The sequence below is a fragment of the Anopheles bellator genome, chromosome 2, assembly GCF_943735745.2.
Source record: "Anopheles bellator chromosome 2, idAnoBellAS_SP24_06.2, whole genome shotgun sequence".
NCBI classification, from domain to species: Eukaryota; Metazoa; Arthropoda; class Insecta; order Diptera; family Culicidae; genus Anopheles; species Anopheles bellator.
In genome coordinates, this window is record NC_071286.1 from 17490045 (window position 1) to 17512559 (window position 22515).

A 22515-nucleotide genomic window follows, 5' to 3' on the forward strand; every position below is an offset into this window, starting at 1 on the left:
TTACGATTACGATTACGTCTGTTTTTAGGCGTCTTAACTAACTATAGGAAAGTCTAGCTCGAAACCTGTAAAATCTTCAAATTAAAAAGTAATTTTAACCTGTTTAGGAATAACAAGTTGACGGCAATTTTGGGCTAACGAGTTAAGAGAGCTGTCGACACAAAAGGAAACATCCCTAACGAACGAAGCCAGAAAGCTGGATTTGTGCTGAAAGCAAAAGCTATCACTTTCTAGCACTCCACCGGCCAGCTTCACGGCATGTCCGTGTAGTGCCCCCAAATCCCCAAGTGTACGACAGGCATACGATGCTTTTAGAAGATCAATTTGTAAAGTGTCAATCAAAGTATCACCTCATCTGCCTGCGAGGCTGCGCACAATTCGTTTGATTTCGAGCCAGCCCCGGTGGCCCTCAGCTTTCAACTGTAAGCCCGTGACATAAGACGCACGTCCAACATAACGCTCTGCCTAGCTCTGGTGTGAAAGGTCAAGAGTTGGTGGCAGTGTTTGTGGCTTCGACTTCGGAGTGCGTTTTCGGGCTTCAAGCTCTCGATCATGCTGGGGACTCGCAATGGCCACGCCGCGTAACATCATGCTTGACATTGTTTCCGATTAGGCCACAGGCTTCGTTGGGTTTGCCCGCCCCGCGATTGGTGGTGGTGTAGCCTTTTCGGGCAGGGGAGCAGCACTGGGCTCCGGTGGTCGGCCGGAAATGAGCGTAGAAGGTGGAGAGAAACGGTCATTAGAAGGTCATCAGCAGCGGGCTCACATGGGAGAGGAGCGTTCTCTTCGACCGTGCGTGCTTCGTGCGGAAACCTTGTAACTCCGGATGGACTTTAAATCAATCGTTTCAATTAACGACCCATCGCCAATGGGGTGGCTGCGCCGTGGCGTGACGTGGCGTTGCTTTGGCCTTTGATCTTTCGGCCCCCAGTCCATCCCGTGGACGGGCCCGTGGAAAAGAGTTAGAAGGAGGAGTAAATGAAAATCAAACACATCCCGTTTGGCCGTTGCTGGTGCCGCCAACCGGTGCTCACGTCGAGAGCACCATTAGCCTGGTGATTTCAGCACCCCGGACCGAAAGCTTCCTTCATGAGCTTGTTCTTGTCGAGATGTGTGCCAGGTTCGGGGTCGGTTCTTGGCTGCATATTCTTTGTGCCTACCTAAATGAATCATTTTTATGCGTCTCTCGCGCCGACGTTTGTTAGGTTTCCTTCTTTTTTTACTCCGTGCTTTTAAATTAGAATATTGCGCCCGTGCGCCTAGGCCTGATGCCATTTTTTTTGCTTCGTTTTGTTTCGACTTTGCGCAGGATTCATCTTTGTAATTAAGCAAATTACAGTACCAGGCCAGGCAAAGTATCATTAACGGTGGCGCCCATTCAATCCATCGTTTGTCGGTTGCTCACCTCTTTTTTCAGCTGTTTTCCTTTTCGGCGGGGTCAAGTTTTTTTGATAGAATTTAATAAAACTAGATGGTGGCGTTTTTTTCTCACTCCCTGCAATCGTCTGGAACTGAAACTGTTTGTCTCTAAGACGAGCGCTGTGGACGCTTTTCTTACGGAACTGGCGAACCCTTTAGAATGGCCGTCATAATCCGGCGGATAACGAGTTTTTCGCATAATATGCTCCTTATTTTCTTGCTTTTTTTGCTTGTCGAATAGTGTTCGTCTTGCTTTGCCTCTTGATTATGACAGTGTGAACAATTTGCTTCACTCCAGTAAAAAATATTATATTTCGCAATGCACACAAGTGAGCGAGCGCGGCCACATCAAGCGGGGACAGCACTGGGCCGCTATGCAGCGTCGCATAAACAACTGACAGCATAAAAAACATAAAACTCACGAAATATCATCTCGAAAATCCTTCGTGCTGCGCTTGAAAAGCATTAAGGCTAGCCGTAACGCTAGCTAGCTGTTCTGTCCCTTCATTCTTTCGAAGTCCTTATCCACGCCTAGGACGCTACCACTAGCTGCCTAGTTTTAGGTCCTTTTTGAAACTTTTTTTTTTGTCCGAAACAAAATTACAACACCCATGGCCTACTGCTCGGGCTTCTTTCATGGGACGGGTTTGTGAGCTTCATCTTCATCATAAGATGCGATGGGATGTGACTCTTGCCAACGGTCATCAGCAGGCGTTGCCGTTGGATGCTGTCCCGCCAGCATGCACCCGGTCCCCGTTTGCACATCATCGGCCGGCTCCTGTTTTAAGTTTACGTGCTAAGCTGGTGTTCCTTTTTTGTCTTCCGCTCAAAAACTTGCTGCAAGGATGCTGCAGGCTGGAGACTATTAAATGCAGTTACAGGAGCTTAATGGCTTCTTAAGTAGACTCTGCCTGCTGGCTGCTGGGAGAGACCATGGGAGCTGCTGAGTACTGCACGTGCTTGACTTCGTGAGAAACACAGCCATAGCGCCTGATGATGGCTTTTGGGTTGGGCAATGTTCGCAAAATGTGGCATGAAACGTGAGTTTTGCTTTTTCGAAACAGGATCTCCAGCCGGGTTACGCTCTAAACGCGGCCGCGGATCGGGAAACTTCAACCGCAAAAAAAAACCTGACCCAGAGGGGAGTTATGCAATTTTGGGCGATTGAAGGTATAATGAAATAAAACTTCAACACACCGGATGCAATGGAGAACATCGACCTTCGACGTGGACCAAAGTGGCCATTTCTGGGAGAAGAATTCGGCCAAGACAGCTTAAGTACTGCCCACCAGCAACCTCCCATTGTCGGTCGGCCCGGAAGTGCTTCAAATGGACTCTCTAATTACTCGCTGCCCAATGTCCGACCTCGACCCTACCCGGCCCGGCCTTTGGCCCACTGGGTTGGGCTGTGGAAATGCTGGCACAGTCTGCCCTAGGGGCGCCCTTTTTTCCTCACTTCTCAACCGGAAGTGCCTCAAACTGATGCGCCCGGAAAAACTTGCCGGTTTCGCCAGAACTCGAACCTGTTGGTTGCAGCGATTGCGTCGGATCGCAATTTCTATCTCCCGTACAGCTTCCCGTACACTGTGGAACTCGCTCGGGTTGGACTGGCATTAATGGACTTCATCGTCAATATATCGCTTGCCGACTGCCTGCCTGCCTGCCCCGGGAGGGCTTAAAAGTGTGGCCCTGAAGGCACTCAATTATGGCGCCCCGGGAACAGAAAAAGAAGGAGTGACAGCAGCATTCGCGCCAGGCCTGGCGGAGTGTAGGCATCGCACGCGTTGGAGAGTGTTTTTTGGTAGTTCAATTAATTAAAAACGATCCCAATGGGGTGGGTTTGGGGGTTTTCCGCCCACCCCCGGGGGGGAGTGCCAGCCAGCCTGGCATACGGACCACGACTCCGGAAAGCGTGTTTACCCTCCAGATTGCCCTCGGAATCGTTCATCTTTGACATCTGGTGCAATGTGATGGCGCAAATTAGATTAAGAATGTCCACTTCGGGCGGTGTCGGGGAAATTGATACTGACGTCCTGACCGGCCTGACATCGTCCTGTGGGGCGCACTCGGGATGAATGCTCTCTGGCGTTAGATTGGAAATTGATTTAGATTGCATTAGCCTTGTTAGCGGGGTGTTGTGGCCGGTTGGAGTTCATTTGCGAATGGCGCGAGCTTGCAGCTCGGCGCTTCAGTCGATAAAGTAGAACCCCTTTGGTGCGAAGATTGGTGTGCTGTGGTTATCTTTAAGCTGGAAATTAAATGAGTTTTTTTCATTCTGGCGGGTTCTGGTTTCTTCGCGCGTGGCCAAGCGTGCTATGGGCCTTAGAGCTTCGTTGTTAATGTGCTCCCATTAAACAGCCTGCAAAACAGCGCGATTGGTTCCAAGGAACGGAATCACCTTCTACTTCCGATATTCTGCGGTGGTTAGAAGCCGTCGGCCACAGCAAGACTCGGGAGCGTTCCCATAAAAGTGCGGCTTCCGAACAACAGTTTGGCCATCGTGTTTTTGGGCGCTGCTTGCTCGACGGTGGTGGATTTTGTGGTTCCCCTAATGGTTTCATTACGTCAATCTCGTTTTATCGGAGGCAATCTATTTTTTTCGTCGTCGCTTTACGACCACCTTTTAACCTCTCATTTTAAGGGTGCCCCCAAAATCCTCAGCCGCACCTCGTCCTCATCGTCGCCGTGGTTCCATTTGCCTAACCTTCTGCTTTGCCATCGGCCCACCATCGGATCGTACCCTTCCGGTGCGCGAACGTGGTTACTCCACTTTTTAAACGCGACCGGCCGCCGTTTCGCAGAGAACATCGACACAAATTCGCTTGTTATTAATTCGTCGGTGGTCGCTTTTTGGCGGCTTTCGCTACCTTTCACATCTTCAAGTTTCTGTTTCGGCCGCTTTTAATCGCCTCGCTATTACGTTGTAATGCGATTTTTTATTACCTCCGCTGTGTGAGCGCGCCCTTTGCCATTTCGGTTGGTCTACTCGCGTATGTTCTCGAGAAACCCACCTCAACCACCTGGCCAGGGACTCGGGTTGCCCATTCTGTGGCGATCCTTTCAAAAGTAAACACCTTACTCGCGGGTAATTAACAGCTGCGCGTTCTCGTGCCTTTCGCGCGTGGCGGAAAATACTGTTATGTGAGGTGGTTTGGATTTGCTCTTTTGGCGATTTTTTTTTGTGTAAAGCACCGAAACTTCTTGTGGATGGTGGCCGGCGTATCATACACTGCCACGTGATGGTGCGCACACATTAAACAGTATTTCGCGTGCTAAGCAGTTTTGTGCAGTTATTTCCTTTCTCTATTCGTGAATATTACCTACTTATTACCCATCTCACCGGTCGGCGCCCCATTAGAGAGCGCTGCTCGCTAATGCCCCGCGCTATTACCTTTGGCTGTCGCCTGCAAGGTATGCAGTACGCTATACATCATCTACTCCGTTTTGCTGTGTTCAGCTTTCTTCGTCGCCCGTCTTCGTTTCAGGGTGCTAAATTTCATCACGGATTCGTGGGGCACACGGGACCTGCAGCAAGTGGAAGCAGTAGAGCAAAAATAAATCATCCTCAGTTCCCCGTAGCCATTCTCTCATTTCGCTCCGAGCGTCTAGCAAATTGGTAGCATGTGCAAAATTAACGCAACATTAATCATATTGTTGACTTTTCTCTCTCTTTCTCTCTCTCTCTCTCTCTCTCTCTCTCTAGTGGGGAACTGTTCGTGTAGACACCATAAAACACGGATCGGATCGAAGAACCAACCTCGAGGGGGGCGTTGGTGCCGCCGTTGACATAGGTCACACTCATTAGCCCAGTCTCAGCAGGCTCTCGATCCTCCCGGCGATCGTTGAACCCGGAACGCCAAACAAACCCCGGGCAGGAAGCAGGAAGAGGTGGGCCAGACACACCAGCAAAGTAGGATCAACAGTCGGTCGGCCGGCCGGCGGCGTAACAACATCTTGCGATCAGCAGCGTCGCGCGTCGCGAACGTGACAAGATAATGAACCACCGAGGAGAGACGAAGGACTGCGTAACACGATCGGAGTGAAACTTTCAACGCGCACATTCGCGGCCCTATGTTAGAACGGGGTGCCGCGCGGGCCCTGGTGGTGTTGGGTGCCATTAATCACGAAGACGCTGGCTCCAACTCGGGTTGCGCCAGCTTTATGCGCGTAATTAGCTGTAAAATGTGCAAAATGATGTGAAACGGACCACGGGGGACGACTCGCGATCGGCCAATGCGAACGGCGCAGCAAAGCGAAGGAGGACGGCTGAGACGGCCTCCCGCGGGCCGCGGAAACAGTTGGCAGGGCAGCAGCAATCGGCGCGAATTGGCTCAGATCGGCCCCAAAACCGCCAGAGTATCGTGTAACCACAAGAAGTCAATGTTTTTCTTTCGTAGCGCGGGATCGCGGGTTTGACAGCTTGTTGTGACGAGTGCGGGTCCCCGCACCATGCCCGGGACACCTCCGGTGGTGGTGCCGTACTGAACCGATATTCGATACGCGCAACTGTGATTGGCGCGAGCGCGCGCGTTAGTGGAAAAAGTGTTCACCCTAGTGGCCGTACTTTGCCCTTAACCCAAACATGAAGATCCAGTGGACAGTGGTTTTAGGAGTAAGCTCCTCCGGGTGCCGCAGTCACCAGCGGCTCGCGTTAGCCGTGTGCTCGCTGCTGATCGTCTTCGGCACGATCATGCTGGTGGATGCGCAGGGTAAGGGTCGACTGGATCGGTCACCGGCCACCGGCGGCAGTGTTGGGGTCCATCGGGGTGAACCACCCGCTGGCTGGGATCAGGCCCAGGTCCAGGAGGGCTATCACAGCACCCAGCGCCGCCAGCACCGAGGTGGACATCAAAATGGGCGCCGGCGGCACCACGAGTATCGGGCGTCGAAGAATCGGCGCGTGCGGGCCCCTCAGGAGGGTGGCCGGGGGCGGATGAAGAAACGGGGCAGCGGGGTGATCGACAACATTCTGGCCCAGGACGCCGTCGGTGGTGGATCCCCGCCACAGCTCCAGCCACCGCAGCTGGCCGATCTGCGGCAGACGCGCGAACGCAAACCGAACATCATTCTGATCCTGACCGACGATCAGGACGTGGAGCTGGGATCGCTCAACTTTATGCCGCGCACACTGCGGCTGCTGCGGGACGGTGGGGCCGAGTTCCGGCACGCCTACACGACCACCCCGATGTGCTGCCCGGCCCGGTCCTCCATCCTGACCGGCATGTACGTGCACAACCACATGGTGTTCACCAACAACGACAACTGCTCGAGCACGACCTGGCAGACGACGCACGAGACGCGCTCGTTCGCGACGTACCTCTCGAACGCCGGCTACCGGACTGGGTACTTTGGCAAGTACCTGAACAAGTACAACGGCTCCTACATACCGCCGGGCTGGCGTGAATGGGGTGGACTCATCATGAACTCCAAGTACTACAACTACAGTATTAATATGAACGGGCAGAAGATTAAGCACGGGTTCGACTACGCCAAGGACTACTACCCGGATCTGATCGCGAACGATTCGATCGCGTTCCTGCGCCAGTCGAAGCAGCAAAACCACCGGAAGCCGGTCCTGTTGGCGATGAGCTTCCCGGCCCCGCACGGACCGGAGGACTCGGCCCCACAGTACAGTCACCTGTTCTTCAACGTCACCACGCACCAGTAAGTACCCGGATCTAGACTTCTATGGAACTTCTGTGGAACCAAGTGGACATAGCATGTCTTTTGGTCGTTTTTCGATCAATGTTCAAATTGATCATTTATTGTGGGTCAAGGGACTTTATTAACGGTTTCACCAGGTGTTAGGAGCTTGTGGTACACCACACCTTTCTGGCCGACCATCAGACATACGGCATTGTGTTTTTGCCAAATTGATCTCGTTTTGCAGTCGAAGTTGATAGTTTTACCGGACCGATGATTTTTTTTATTTCTAGAATTCTCAAAATCAATCCATTTTCCATCCCCAATCACGATCTGATGGAGAAATAACTTCCTTTTGTACCTGGCGAGCAAAGCTTCACATTTGGTTTTTCGGTTTTCCTGATGATTATCCAATCTTCTGGATCTTCCAGGGCTTTCAAACGTAGGGATATGGCATATTGGGACACATTCCGTTGATCCGCGAATTTGCTGTTGCGTTTTGCGTGTCACTTTCGTCCAAAAGTTCTTGTAGTTCAGCGTCCTCGACCATTTTAGGAGTTCTCTGACGCTCTTTGCTTGTTATGTATAAATCCTTATGTTCCAATGTTTAAACCGCTTAAAGCCTTGCGATCTTCTAAAAACAAGCATCCACAAGCATTTGATGCGATTCTGTAGCAGTTTTCTTCGGCAGGTAGAAGAAAAGCCTTGATCGCCGCGAAACGTCATTTTCAGACACAAAAGTCGACATGGTGTAACCTCTTCAAAGTTAAGTTGTAAACAAAATTAAATTTTTGTTTTGCCTCAAATCATTTACCTGATGGTACTACAATGTAGTGTTGCCCAAAAAGCATAATAAGGTGGACCTAATTAACAGCACACAATCCGAATTCATTTGTCTAGACCTGGTACATTTTTAAAACCGGATCTCTACTATGTCCGTACTATCACACGGAGTTGATAAATTTGTTGTTGACACCTTCCTGCGTATATTTAGTCTGCAACTCTTTGGCTGTAATAAACATGTTCCGCGTTGAAGTCAATTAGTTATCGACTGTACTTCGGGGGGCGACAATGAAGTCGGCATTGGCGTGTCCTAAGGAAGATATCTCGTTGATGAGTGATGATGCTACTTTCGAACCGCGGTGCGTAATCATTTATCATCTTCCTGCTCATGCTCACGGCGCCGCTCGCCGGTCGTTTCATGATTCAATTATCACAATCGTTTCATCTCCATTTTTATGAACGCTTAAAGTGTTCACACTCTTTTCACAACCCGTGCCGGTGGTCGCTAGGTATCTGGGCTGGGATCATAATTAATGTACCCAAAATTATCACCCATCGGAGGGTATGGGTTTTCGGTTGTGGTTTATACTTACTGTTGTCATTTGTTTGCCTAACTTTTAACGGTGGACCACCTTGAAAGCGTTGCTTAGCGTTAACAACACTTCGCTCTGTCTTCTGGTGTGCCGAGGCGGTGAGCTGAATCAGTTATTTGTTGTCACTCTCCATCGGTCAGCTTTATCGATCCAGACACTAAGGGCATGTAAGCGGACGCAACGGTTCATCAATAATCCATGAAATTGGAAAATAAATGCCATCAGCGCCGGTGTCAGTTGGAAGGTGGAGTTGTTTACAATTATTGATTTTATTAGCCTGATTGCATTCCGCGGGCCGATGGGCCGATTTAAAATTCTAATTTATTATAATAAATCAAAGGATAAAAAAGGCGGTGCCGAAGCTTCGTAGGACACACCGGGAAGCTCCCGTCGTACAGTTCGAGTACTGCGCTCGCAACTAACACTCGTAGAGCATTGTTTTACGGCCTATTGCGCCACATTAACTATGCACGAATGGTGTATTGCTACAACCGTTGCTCCGTGCACTTGTGTACACCTTCGTGCAGTTAAAACACCGCCGACCCCACCGGCGCGCTGAGCATCTTGTGGACCATAAATCACTCCGGACGAGCCTTGACACCGCGCTCACGGTGCCAACCTGCCTGTCGGGCCCGTCAACGCCATCGGGGGCGGGCTTAGTCGGGCGATGGCAAATTAATTAATCGATCTCACGCCACCGGCCATTTAGCCGGCCGGGGGTCCTACGCAGCAGCGGCCAGCAGCAGTAGCATAACTGCTATGAAGGAAGGAAAAACGCGCCCCGCTTCGCCCGTTAATAATGTGATAGTTTTTATTTATTTACTCTGTCCGGGATATTGAACAGTCACCGATCGGCCCGGTGTTGGACCGACTGACCGTCCACAATCGGTCCACTGCATTATTGAAACACTCGAAACTGAAACTTAACTATGCATACGATTTGCATACGAATGTGCGTCGATTGGCTCCGTCTCGGAAGGCTCGAGCCTTCGAGCTCGAGGACGGGTTGTTGCAAGTGGGATGAAATTTATGGCTCACGCGCTCCGTGGCGCGCACACGGCCGATTGATGGCCGTCGCGGACAAACAGCATCAACGGACAAAACGCGTGGTGTTTTAGTGTGATACAATCGTAAACGGTTACGAACGGGTTCCATTCCTTTTTTGGGGGAGGTTCACGGGTCGTCCTGAACTAGTTGCGTACTAAACTTTACCAACGAGCGCATAAGAATGGCTCCGTCGCAGCATTGAGTCATAAGTTACGAATAAACAGCAAGCGGTCTGCGGTGATTATTTGGATTTGATGCTTAAATAATAATCGATTAAACAAATAATGTATACAAAATCCACTCATGTGGAGTGAATCTTATGAGGGGCTAAGAACATTAAGAGCAGTTTTGTAATTTTTGTACCCTTAATACGATATGCCAATATCGGAATCTGCAGTTGACGTGTTGCAGTGAACATTGCGAATTGTAGAAACAAATTTTTTTAACTATCGTTATGGTAAAACTTATCTATTTAAAAATAATATTTGGCTGACATTGAATTATAAACTCCAGCTCCGCTGACATATAAACTTGAATTATAAACTGGGTACTGACCCAGTTTGCTGTACAAATGCAGTCGTGGAAGATATTTTGTAAAGTTTCAGAGGAGTGATGATAAGTTTAACATATGTTTCTGAAATTTAGTTTTGCGTTCGGCATAAATGATGCGGCCAGTCGTAGCTGGTTCCATTTTGTACGATGAATCATTTAATTCATCATTACCGACTCAACAGTACGTCTTATCGGCAAACCCTATCGACAGAGGGTCAGTTATTTTCTTACAAGCATGTATATCGCGTGAATAGCGTGTGTATGCATGCAACAACACATGCAATAGTGCGTCCCGGCATCCTACCGACGAACAAACATAACACCAGTTTCTTACCAGAGCGAACTAGCCCGCCGACGTACCGAGACATTGAATCGTCATGTTGAAGGAATTTTTTCAAGGCGTGCATCATCAAAGTCATTTTGATAAAATATAAAAATAATAACAACGACCTAGTTGCTTTCGGTTTTGCAGGCCACTTCTGCCTGGAAGCTGGAAGCGAGTGTAGTTTAGTCCCGATAAGCCTAAGGAGCGGTTCACATTCGGTTGGAAACATGTCCGTTTCTCTGGTGATCGCCCGTCTATGGTTATACGGTTTGATTTGTTGCTCCACGGTTTTTGTGTATGTTCACACGCTAGACGTAGGATTCTGTAATGTAGCTGTAAAGTAAGTGAAATAGTAATTATGCTTTAAATTGTAGAAGTTTAATTGGTTCTATGACTGTTTCAAAGCGACTATTTTGCCGACTCTTACCAGCAAGATGTAACCGAACAAATCAAATGCGGTTGGTCATGGAAAACATTTAAGTGCAAGCAAACGACATGCTATGTAAGTAAAGCGAGCAATGAGGAAGAAAGCAAGAGCAATAAAGGCGATCAAATGTATGTTATTTTCCTTTAATTCTGGCCATGTAGCTGAGTTTACGGAAAAAATATGAGGAAACATGTTGCGACGGATACGTTAAATCGGGGGAAAAGTGTTTGCCCTTCTGCCCTCAATCCTGCGGGAACGGATACTGTTCGAGTCCGAACATCTGCACCTGCGATCAAGGATACGTAATGTCCAACGGAGTCTGCAAACCGTCCTGCAGCTACTGTCAAAACGGAATGTGTGTGGCTCCCAATCAGTGCATCTGCAGTAAGGGATATGAACGGAACAATGCCGGCTTATGCGTTCCCAAGTGTAACGGTATCTGTTTGAACGGTGTTTGTGACACAAACGGAGCATGCAACTGCAAAGAGGGATACTTTTCCAGTGCTTACCTCGCCAACGTTGATGGGATGGCTAATGCAACCCTCTGCATACCAAACTGCGATAAGCCATGTCAGAACGGGCATTGCGTCGGCCGCAATCAGTGTGAGTGCGACGATGGGTACCGGCCTTTGCCCCGTTCCTTGGAATGCGAACCTATCTGCCCGACGGACTGCACCAATGGGAAATGCGTGGCCGCGAACTACTGTCGCTGCGATGAAGGTTACCGATACGAAGGCGATCGATGCGTGCCGTACTGCGAAACGCCCTGCGAGAATGGACTTTGCGTAGCGCCGAACCAGTGCGCATGTCTCGAAGGATACTCCGTAGAGCCCGGTTCTGACCACCGGTGCCTGCCGTCTTGCAATCCGCAGTGCGAAAATGGTACTTGTGTCGCTCCTAATCGATGTGTTTGTAGCAATGGGTATGTTCCGTCATCCGTTGAAGCCAGCTTTCATCGGTGCATCCCATTCTGTGACCCGAAATTTGTTGACCCAAGCAACGGTCAGTGTATTGCCCCAAATGTGCTGCAATGTGACACGGGACACAGTTTGGCGCAACTCAATGGTACGATCGGGTGTCAGCAAGATTGTTCGCCCCAATGCATCAACGGCCGGTGCATGGGCGACGATCGTTGCGAGTGTTTGGAAGGATTCGTTAAGGCTTCGCAGGATTTGCCGCACATTTGCACACCGATCTGTGATCCTCCGTGTGAGAATGGCCAATGTGTGGCCCCAAATGAATGCGTCTGTCAAGACGGACACGAGAACGGCCAATCGAATCGGCACCTTTGCACACCAACTTGTGATCCAAGCGTCATCGACTGCAGCAATGGCCTTTGTACGGCAGTAAATACCTGTCAATGCAACGAAGGATACAATTTGACGGTAGCTGACGATACGAAAGGCATTCAGAGGTGCCAGCCATCCTGTGACCCAGAATGTTCCTTCGCCACTTGTACGTTTCCTGATGAGTGTACCTGCTGGGTCGGCTACAATCCGTCCGATCACTCTCCGAACGTCTGCGAACCCGTTTGCTCCGAGAAATGCGCGAATGGAACCTGCGTAGCACCGGACGTGTGCCGGTGCTTGGAAGGATACGTCGCCGTGAACGAAACGCACTGCGTCGCCTTTTGTGACCCACTCACGATCGACTGCACGTTTGGCAGTTGCGTTGAGCCAAATGTTTGCGAATGCGAAGTGGGCTACAGTCTGCAGAATGGCTCATCCTCGTCCCGGTGTACTCCCGACTGTAGCCAACTCCCCCGGAACGCCGAGTGTACGGCTCCCGATGTTTACCGTTGCTTGGCCGGCTACGAGCTAAATGCCACCTACGATGCTGACCAGTGTATGCCGGTGTGCGAACAAGAATGTAACAACGGAACATGTACGGCCCCCAATACCTGCACTTGTTCCGAAGGATTTAGGCTGGATGGTAACGACACTTGCGTGTCTATTTGTGAGACCGTTTGTGAAGGACTAACCGGAACATGCGTTGACAATCTCTGTCAGTGCTTCGAAGGATACCACACTCTGACGAGCGTCTTCCGATGTTCGCCAATATGCGGGTCCTGTCAAAATGGTGAATGTATTGCGCCAGAAGTTTGTGCTTGCCTCGAAGGATACGACTCGAATGCGACCGGTGTCTGCCAACCGATCTGCAACAATTGCACCGAAGGTGCGTACTGTAGAGCGCCCTACGAATGTGCGTGCTACGAGGGATGGGAAGCATCCTTCCAGGACGGAGACATCGTAGAGTGTGTTGAATTAAGCAGTTTGGCGGAACGATCTCAGCATGAAGATTCCGTCAGTATCACGTTGATTGCCGTAATCGGTACACTTGCCGGAATCGTGGCACTGCTCGGCACTGCATATTGGCGGTACAGGAAGTCTTCACAACATCATGACTATACAGGTAATGGGTGATACTTTTCACGGAGCGAGACTTGATATTTTATTTATTTATGTGTTTTCTTATTTCTTTGCAGTAAAAATGAGCGAAATAAAAACTGCCGACTAATCGTGCCATGTTAATGCGGCCATCTTTGAGATACTGTTCAATTCAGAGGGCGCATTTGCAATTACTATCCATCGACACGATTACATAAATAAATTGTTTCTTCATAAATGTTGTTCCTTACTCACTTATCAAGCAGCACCACTCTCGGTGATAAACGCTATTTATCCACCGTTGTCGTTGCTATGTGCTGCGTGTAGCGGATTCTCAGGCACAGAATAAAAACTGATTATGGAAATCTTGTTCTCGTATGTGGCTCACAAGGTTAAGCCATTTTGCAGCTTCGCAACAGTGGCGTAAGGAGCAAAACAATCCTGTTCGGCGATATCACAGGAAACGTTCCATCGTTATTCGCCATCAAAGATTTTTGGTTACTTGTCTGAATCATCATCGTATTGTTTCTACGATTTCTACGTATCCTTTCGTATCCTTTCATCTTTGTGTTATCTGTTCGTCCGAATCCTTTTGTTATACTTAAAACATGGTATATTTCATCGCTTGGATTATGGATTCAGCTTGGATTCATTATGAATTCCAACCACTGTTTTGTTTTGGAACAAAAATCTTCGGTTTCAGAATGATTTGGTTATTATTTCAATTTCATCGGTATTATATTGTTGATCGATTTCCGTTTCACATTTTTCGTAATGCTCCGTAATGCGTAATGCTTAATAGAAGAAGTCAAAATAATTTACTTTTAGCTTTCTATTCAGTTTTTCATATACGCTTTGAACAATGCAATAAGAAGGTGCTGTGCCCTTATGGTCCGAAATTTACGATAAATGGGTGTTCATGCTAAGGGAACATTGTGAGTTTCAGCATCATGCACAATAGACGGGGGAGAATCGCTGTGTGGTCCATCACACGCCATGGCGTGTGTTCAGCAATTGGCCGCAACAAATGGAACGAAATCGATCTAGGCCGGGCCCGATGGGGCCAGAAAACGGAAACCCAAAATGAATCGAAAACCACTACCAGTGTGGCCACGTGGGGACAATTATTCCGTTCTTCCGGTCTATTACTCACTCGACTGGACCGGCCAGACCGGGGCGCTGCTGGACCGTGGAGAACTTAATTGAAATTAATCATATTTCGCGGTCTATTTGTTCATCGTTTCGAAGTGTGTCTGTATGGGGGAACGAAGAAGTGCGCTTGGCATCTTCACTGTGCCATCGCGGGATGGGATCGAAACAGGGCAAATTGATGAGGATAGTGCGGGTAGATTGATTCGAGACCATGGCGGAACTCTACTTCCGCGGGACGAATTCCGATATAAATGCCCATTTTGTTTTCACTGATGTTAGATATCTGTTGTTCTAATCCCATGTTAAAGGAGTGTAGGGTTTCTAGTACACATCGTTCAACGATAAGACTGTCGTAGAGTGGGACTGCAGTAAATGTCCCTTGTTTAACCTCTTGAGAACGATAAGTTCTCGTCACGGCTCAGCGAGCACTGACGGGGGCACCGTTTAGTGATCATAAATCAGAAAGTTTCTCAACCATATAAATGAATAGAATTTATCGGTCCGGTATGTTGGTAGACTGTTAGACGGGAGGGCAACATTATTCATGACGGTGATGTATCTGGTTTGTTTTGCACCATTGAATGTGTAAAGCATTATTGTTGCATTTCGGAAGAATGAACAGATGCCGGTTCCAGATCGGCAGTATGTGGGTCGTTTGTTTTATACTGAACTCGAAAACTATTGTCAATGTTTGTTCCCTTTTTAAATATTTTAATTCTATATTGTTTACAAACCTCTTTCGCCCACAGCACACCAGCGTACGATCACGCACCGAACCCGGACAAACAGTGGATCCTCCGCGTGACGCAACCAATGGAACCGATCCATCGGAAGTTTACCGATTTGCTAATGACGAAGCGCCTGCAAACGTTACAGAGTGTTGACGTGGCGGTAGAACGGGTTTACCAGGAGCTAAAGACCCTGGGCGAGCTGGAGAACACCTACATAATCTACACGTCCGATCACGGTTACCATCTCGGGCAATTCGGATTGATTAAGGGCAAAAGCTTCCCGTTCGAGTTCGACGTACGGGTTCCTTTCCTGATGCGTGGTCCCGGCATCGAACCCGCCACGATGTGAGTCCCATAGTGTTGGCTTGGTATAGAGTGTCTGAAACCTAATATTTTCTTTGTAGTATTGATGAAATCGTCCTCAATGTGGATCTGGCACCGACCTTCCTGGACATTGGAGGCGTTGCTCCACCGCCGCACATGGACGGACGAAGCATTCTGCCGCTGGTGCTGAACCGGCACCGCACGGTACTGGACAAGTGGCCCGACACATTCCTCATCGAGAGCTCCGGTCGGCGGGAAACACCGGAGCAGATTCAGGAGCAAAAGCAACGCGCAGCAGCCGCACGCTACAGTGCCCGGTTCAACCTGTTGAACGGGAACGGAACGGCCAAGAAGCCGGAACCGGAAGTGTTGGTCGAAAGCGGCCGTCAGTCAACGTTGAGTGCCTCCAGCGTAGCGGTGCTCGAGCACATCGATACTGGCGATCGCAAAGAGTTGGATTTTAGCTCTCACGAGCACGAGGATGACGAGGACGAGCATGATGAGGACGAAGGTTGGTAGCGGATTTTGAACGCGGTTCCGAAGCAAGAGATTTGATTTGTGTTCGTTATGTAGACGATGATCAGCATGCCGCAATGGAAGGTGAAACCGATACGATCGATCAGAAACGAGGACGCGAGCTTCCCGAGGACTATGTGATCGATCATCAGGAGGCGCATTCCTTCGACCGTAAGCAGGATTGGATGGAGGCGTTGGAAAGAAAACGTGTCACTTTTTTACTTTCTCTCGTAGAATCACCACCTCAGCATGATATCCATCATCAGCACCAGCAAAACTTGGACAACCATTTAACGCCGTTCCGTTCGAAGATGGACCGCCTGAACATTGAGTGTGCCGATCCGGCTCTGCAACAGAACTGCGTTCCCGGCCAAAAGTGGCAGTGCATCACCGAAGACGGCCGGTGGCGAAAGCACAAGTGCAAATTCCACGGCCAACTGCAGCAGCACCTGGCGGAGATTCATAAGAAAGCGGGTCCATCGACCAATGGTCGCAATTGTGCCTGCTTTACGCCGGACAACTTTTTCTACACCAAAATCAAAACCAAACGCGATCACACAAAGTGGCAACCGGCGGCAACCGGTGGTCACCGAGCGGTGCACCACCATCGGCGCCGGGGCGGCCGTCAGAAGCGATCGATCGCGGAAGAGGGCGACGAGATACTGCTGATGGAGGCGAAGGGACCGGCAATGGAGTCTCTGTTAGAGATCGCTGCCCAAATCGATGATCTGCAGGCGGCACTGGTGCATGCGGAGGAGAGCGAAGGCGGCAAAAGGACTAAACGAGATGCTAGCTCGCCGTCACCGTCCCTGAACCACCTGAAGGGAGTGGTCCACGAACTGCAGCAACAGCTAACGGAAATAATGGAGATGATTGTGGAAAATGCCACCCAGCAGAACGATACGGTCGACGGGCAGGAAGGGCATGGGATCATGGGTAGCGCTCCCTCGAAGCGTTGTTTTGTAGTTACCGCGGATCGCATCAACTGCACGAGTGTCGGTGATGAGCAGGGCTGGAAGCGCAGCCGCATGACGGTGGATCAGTTGATGCGCGTGCTGACCGAAAAACGAAACGAACTAAGAACCTTCAAACGAACGCTGCGTGTGCAACGGCCGTCCGGTTCCCACGGAGAGGACTCGCAACCTGAGGAGGACGGCGAAGAAGAGGAAGAACTGCCCGATAGTGGTCCCATCGAGCCCCTTTCGACGTCTACCACTTCAACGGAGGCGCCATTAATGTCCTCCAGCACGCTGGGACCTTCGAAGGTGATGGAAACTACCGAATCGGGAGACAACAACATACCGCGAAGGCCGTCGCATGGAGGAGCAGTTCGACGACCTCCGGGAAAATTCCACAACGGCTACGGACACCGGCGAAAGGTTGTGAAGCCAACGCCGGCCGTTGTAGAGGACGAAGACGGCAGTGGGCCACTGATTGATGCGAGTTTATTTAGCACGGAAAGACAACCCGTGCTAAGACCGGCCAGTGGACAAGGATCCCTCAATCGTACCGCTCAAGGAGGAGGACGTCATCGTGGGCAAAACCAGCGTACACCACCGCGGGGACGCCATCGGGGTGAAGGTGCGACGGTGTCGACGTCCACTACCACCGTTTCAACAACCGAGTGGGGGTCCAATACCGATGGTCGGTGGGATGTGAGGAGCGAAGAGTCGCAAAACACGTCACGAACTAGCACCGAAGGAGATGACACCTCAGCGGGAACAATGTCAAACCGGGAGATGCCGAGCACGACCGAAGCTTTCGAAAGCCACCACTCAGCCAGTGAGGAAAATAGTTTCTCCCAAAATGCTATCGATGCGACCACAGCATCGACGACGACAACCACGTCGACGGCAGACCAAAGAACGACACTCTACGATAGTGGCAGTGGCAGTGATCGTAAAAATGTTGTCGATCGTCGTAAGGCGGTCGGCAAGGATCGTCCTTCCGGCGTAAACCGGACCCTGGAGACGCAGTACAGTGGCAACTCGGTGCAGCAGAACGCGATTCCGACTGCGGCCATCGATGCTACGCTGCCGCCTACCGAGTGTTATTGTGCCGAAGAGACGGAAAGGTAAGCTCGTTTGCAATTGATGAGTTGTAGCTCGTGAGCTTATATACTTTGTGCCGCCCGTAGCCCACAACCGGACGAGAAGGAACTGGCCCGCGAAACACGCCGTCGGTTGAAGGAAGAGCGCCAGCGAAAGAAGGAACGGAAGCGCATTAAGAAGGCCAAAATGGAGAAGGAGTGTTTGTCGGAGCGAATGAATTGCTTTAGCCACGACAGCAACCACTGGCGGACGGAGCCGATGTGGGACGATAAACCGTTCTGCTTCTGTATGAACGCCAACAACAACACGTACAGCTGCCTGCGTACGATCAATCAGACGCACAACTTCCTTTATTGCGAGTTCACCACCGGACTGGTGACGTACTACAATCTCCGGATAGGTACCGTCATTCGGGCAGCTCTTGGTGGGGTAGAAACCCGATTAACTGATATCTTTCCCGTGTTTGTTGTAGATCCGTTCGAAACGCAAAACCGCGAGGCGTCACTGACGGCCGAAGAGAAGATGGTGCTACACGAGACTCTGGAAGAGATGAAGCGTTGCCGGGGTAAGAGTTGCACCTTACCACGGTACCAGCAACCGAACGCGCTACCGGAAAGTAATCTGTTGCCTCCGGCCAACGGGTTCGGTTCGTTTGGCGTTCACACTGGTGGCCGCCAGGGCGGCGGAAATACACCCTACGGTACCGGAAACGGTGGAACCCGCCGGAAGCATCACAATCACCGTGACCATTCAACTCATGGAGGTAAGTGGGCAATGTGTTCCGTTCGCGTGTATGTGTTCTATTTCGTGTATTTTCTGTCCTGTCTCGCTGTGTAGCTAGTGGCGTTGGTGGTGGGCACTATCCGGTGGACTTCGATGGTAGTCAAACGTTGGCGGGAGGCGTAGGTTTGGGAGGAAATGCAAAGAAGAAGAACAAGTAAGACCAACGGTTAGCTGGTCGGTGCAAGGCAATGGCTAATCTAACTTCTTTTCCACTATCTATTTTTTGTTGCACTTAAGATACGGAAAACGGAAACATCACCAACAGCAGCAGCAGCACAACAACCGCCGACAGTTTGGCGAGCTAATCTCGCCTCACGAGAACGACTTCAGTTTCGTGGGGACGGCCCCAAATGGTGCAACGAAACGAAACCGAACCAGCCGACGCCCGGTTTGGCACACGATCTACAATGAGTAAACGCGGCAGCATGGGACCATCGAGTGTTGCCTAAAGAAGCAAGCCAAATGAAAAATTCGCTGAATATTTCGAACCGCAAAGGGTCCGGCCCTGCACAGATGCCAGCTCGCTAATGATTCCACTTGATGATACACTGTTACCGCGGGACTGAACTTGTTTCGTGTTTCGCACTGTGGTCTTAGCGGTGTTTAGTCTAACCCATTCGCCAATCTGTGAGTGTTGTTTGTTTAGTGTTTAGTACCTCTCTGTTTTCCGTGTGATCTTTGTCCATGATTTTAGTCTTTTTTTGATGAAACACCTGTGTACATTTATCCGTGTAATCAATTTTGAAACACTTACGCTATCTATCGGTCACAAGCGTCGGTTTACACTGCCATTCCAATGCAATCGTACGGCGTGGAGAAGTAGGAAATAGTAATCTCTCTATGCTCTTCCTGTATTGTATTGACAAAATGTTAGAAGGTGGGAACAGCTTTGGGCAGCTGAATTAATTTTTTAGACGCATCGAAGGGTCATAAAACAAGTCCTATTCCGTTTAGGGTAACGAGAGAGAAAAAAAGAAGCAACCCAGTTTGTTTTTATACCATTTGTCGAATTATTTTAATTTAGTAAAATGTTATTTCTCATATGTTGCGCGTATGGGAGAGTTGTTGATTAAATTTTGCTAATCGAACATCAATCTTGTCACTTTCTTTAGTTTGTTTTTTTACATCCAGGCTTGCAGGCAGCTATACAGATAATAATATAGACTATGCTAGACAGGTTATTGTACATTTTTGCACAGTATCACACGTGATCGTTAGGCAGTCTACGGAATAGAAAACGACGCTGGGTCGTCTAGAAGTTGGTACCTTTTAAGTATTCACGAAAGGACACTATCGGCTTTTGTAAAATGTATCCTACTTCGGCCCTTCATACGCTTGTGGCTCTCATACGGGCTGCTACTCGAGAATATCGCTAGGAGGACTAAATTCAGAATGCTTACAGGCAATCTACGGTTGTTTCTTCGATTTTTCTGGTCAACAACCCTTAGTGTGGCGCGGCAGCAAATATGCAGAAACCATATATTTATTGCTTTAGCAGGTACACGTAGGCATGGAAAATGCGCATAACTTAAAGGCGAGCGAGACCAACAAGTATATAGGGGCGAAAAGTTGTCGCTGTGGAGAGGTTGATGTAGCTCTATGAACCGGAAGGCTATCGGTTTTAGGGTGAAGCTGTGCCGTGCTCAAACAGTGGCTCCGAGTATGAACAAATGTATCAATTTAATCCACGGCACACGCGCGACATAAGCCATACTCCCGACAACGCAAGCAACACAAAACGACGACGAGTGAAGATGAGCAAACAAATAATCGTACGGATAACATAAAAACAATATGATAGTAGTGCTGTATACAGAATAGTGAACATAGAAGAAAAAATCCTCGACAACATAACTGTCGAGACAATTGAACAATGTTGGGTTAGCGTTTTATTATCAATTCACGACAACGGTTTCAATTTCAATTCAATCAATTCACGACAAATATTATATTGTTCTTTTAGGAAGAAGCCTCTTAGAAAGATTGATTTTCTAAAATGAAATCCGTTGCGAAAGTTGCGTGTCGCTCGCTTCATACTATCATCGATCGAACCTGACGACGGATTAAAAGCATTCAACCGGTAGCAAGTTCCGATCTATCTTTCCCTCAATTCACTCCAGTAAATAATCCGCAGGCGATTATCACAATTTAAGTGCCACACGCAAACTTCGCAATAAACGATCCGATTTGAACCCTTCGCCGCTGCTGGTCTGCTAATCCGTAGTTGTGGAGCTAGTCGTTACATCGCAAAACAATCGAATGGAAATACGTTGCAAGTGAAGAAGGTGCCCGAGGCCAGTTAGTTGGCTTCACACTAAATCCGCCATCGAACCTCAGCGAATCTAGAACACTACGCTGATTTATAAAAGAAGGGGTCACGTCTTCGATCTTCACACCGATGTCGGTGGTGATCATATGACGTCAAGAAGCACGGCTTTAAGCGCCTATTTTTTGTTACTCCCGTGTTCTTCGCAGACGAAAGAACGAAAGAACGAATTGATGTACCATGAAGTGTGGATCAATTTGGCACTCGCTAGTTTCCTGGTAGAGGGCACAACATCCGACGACTTCCTCATGTTGGCCTCGTTGCCATGAATTTCTGAAGTTAGTTTGATGAAAATCGAATTATTATCTAACACCCCCGAGGGAGGGGGGGAAACCGGTGCGCGGTTCAGTGTCAGCGTGGCCGTCGTCCAATGCCGCACCAGCTAAGGACCTGCGCAGAACGATGAGGGTTTAGTAAGCCCTGAGCAAACCTTCGCATGGTGTTGCATCACACAATGCCAGCGTTTGGGACTTCCGCGTCAGGTCCGGTGGCACAGTTTCGTTGACAAACGGAGGCAAAGTAGTTGTGACCTGGTGCCATTCAGCTGCGAATCCTCCAGCAATCCTATTAATTGGTTGACAACGGATTGTGTCGTGTCGCGTGACCTAAAACTGGGCGTACCACGTGCTGAAGGGCGCCTTGTGGGGGACTCGTTCCCGCGAGACGTCTGACGGCCAAGTTGTGGAATGTATCCGTACACACCACAAACGAAGGTCAATATCCCCGGCAACGTGCTGCTGATGCAATTTTCGGTTCTGATTTCTACTGTCCAATCGGTAACACCACGTGTCCCGAATTCTGCGCAAAGGTTGCGCTCCTTTGCTATGGCTTCCGCCGTTCGTCGGTGCGTCGGTAATAGGCTTAACGAGAAATGATGCGTGTCTGTTGTGATATGCTAATGTTCGACGGTACTGAGTCGTAATTATCTACGACGTACGTTAGTGAACAAGCGTCAACAATCTGGATTAGAGCGAGCGTAACGGTGACCATCTTTTATCATTGCAGGTTGCATCAATATTCTAGTATTTCAACCTATCTGAAACATACGGAAAAATGTTTCTCCTTACGACAACGACGTGATCATTACGTGATTTATGCTGCGGTGATTAGATTTAGTGATTGCTCCGGTAATGAGCTTTCGGATGCTTCCACGATGGAAGACGATTGTTGGTTGATAAACGCCCTCTGTTCTGCGTAGTCCGCCTTTCCGAATGTGATTGTAATAACGCCATAATGGCGCGAATTCCATATCCGGACTGGAATGTAGATTGGGAGTTGATTAACGACTCTTATCATGCGCGCTCCATTTCAGCTCCATGCGCTTTTCACCTCCATTTCAGCTCAGCAAACCTAATGAGGCACACTATAAAAGTGCTTTGGCCCTCCACAACTATTATAATTGGTCTCATTGTTGTGGTACACGCCAACGGATGCGCCATCGTAGCCTAGAAAATAA

General features: G+C 49.3%; 1 protein-coding gene across 1 annotated transcript; it reads left to right on the forward strand.

Moving 5' to 3' along the window:
- The first annotated feature begins 6337 nt into the window (after positions 1-6337).
- LOC131212758 (extracellular sulfatase SULF-1 homolog) lies at positions 6338-20566 on the forward strand. The gene is made up of 9 exons (XM_058206759.1): positions 6338-7083; positions 15078-15404; positions 15464-15894; positions 15957-16070; positions 16134-17973; positions 18037-18350; positions 18423-18713; positions 18788-18887; positions 18971-20566. The coding sequence occupies exons 1-9, from the start codon at positions 6353-6355 to the stop codon at positions 19146-19148; spliced, it is 4326 nt and encodes a 1441-aa protein (XP_058062742.1). The 5' UTR covers positions 6338-6352; the 3' UTR covers positions 19149-20566.
- The last annotated feature ends 1949 nt before the right edge of the window (positions 20567-22515 follow it).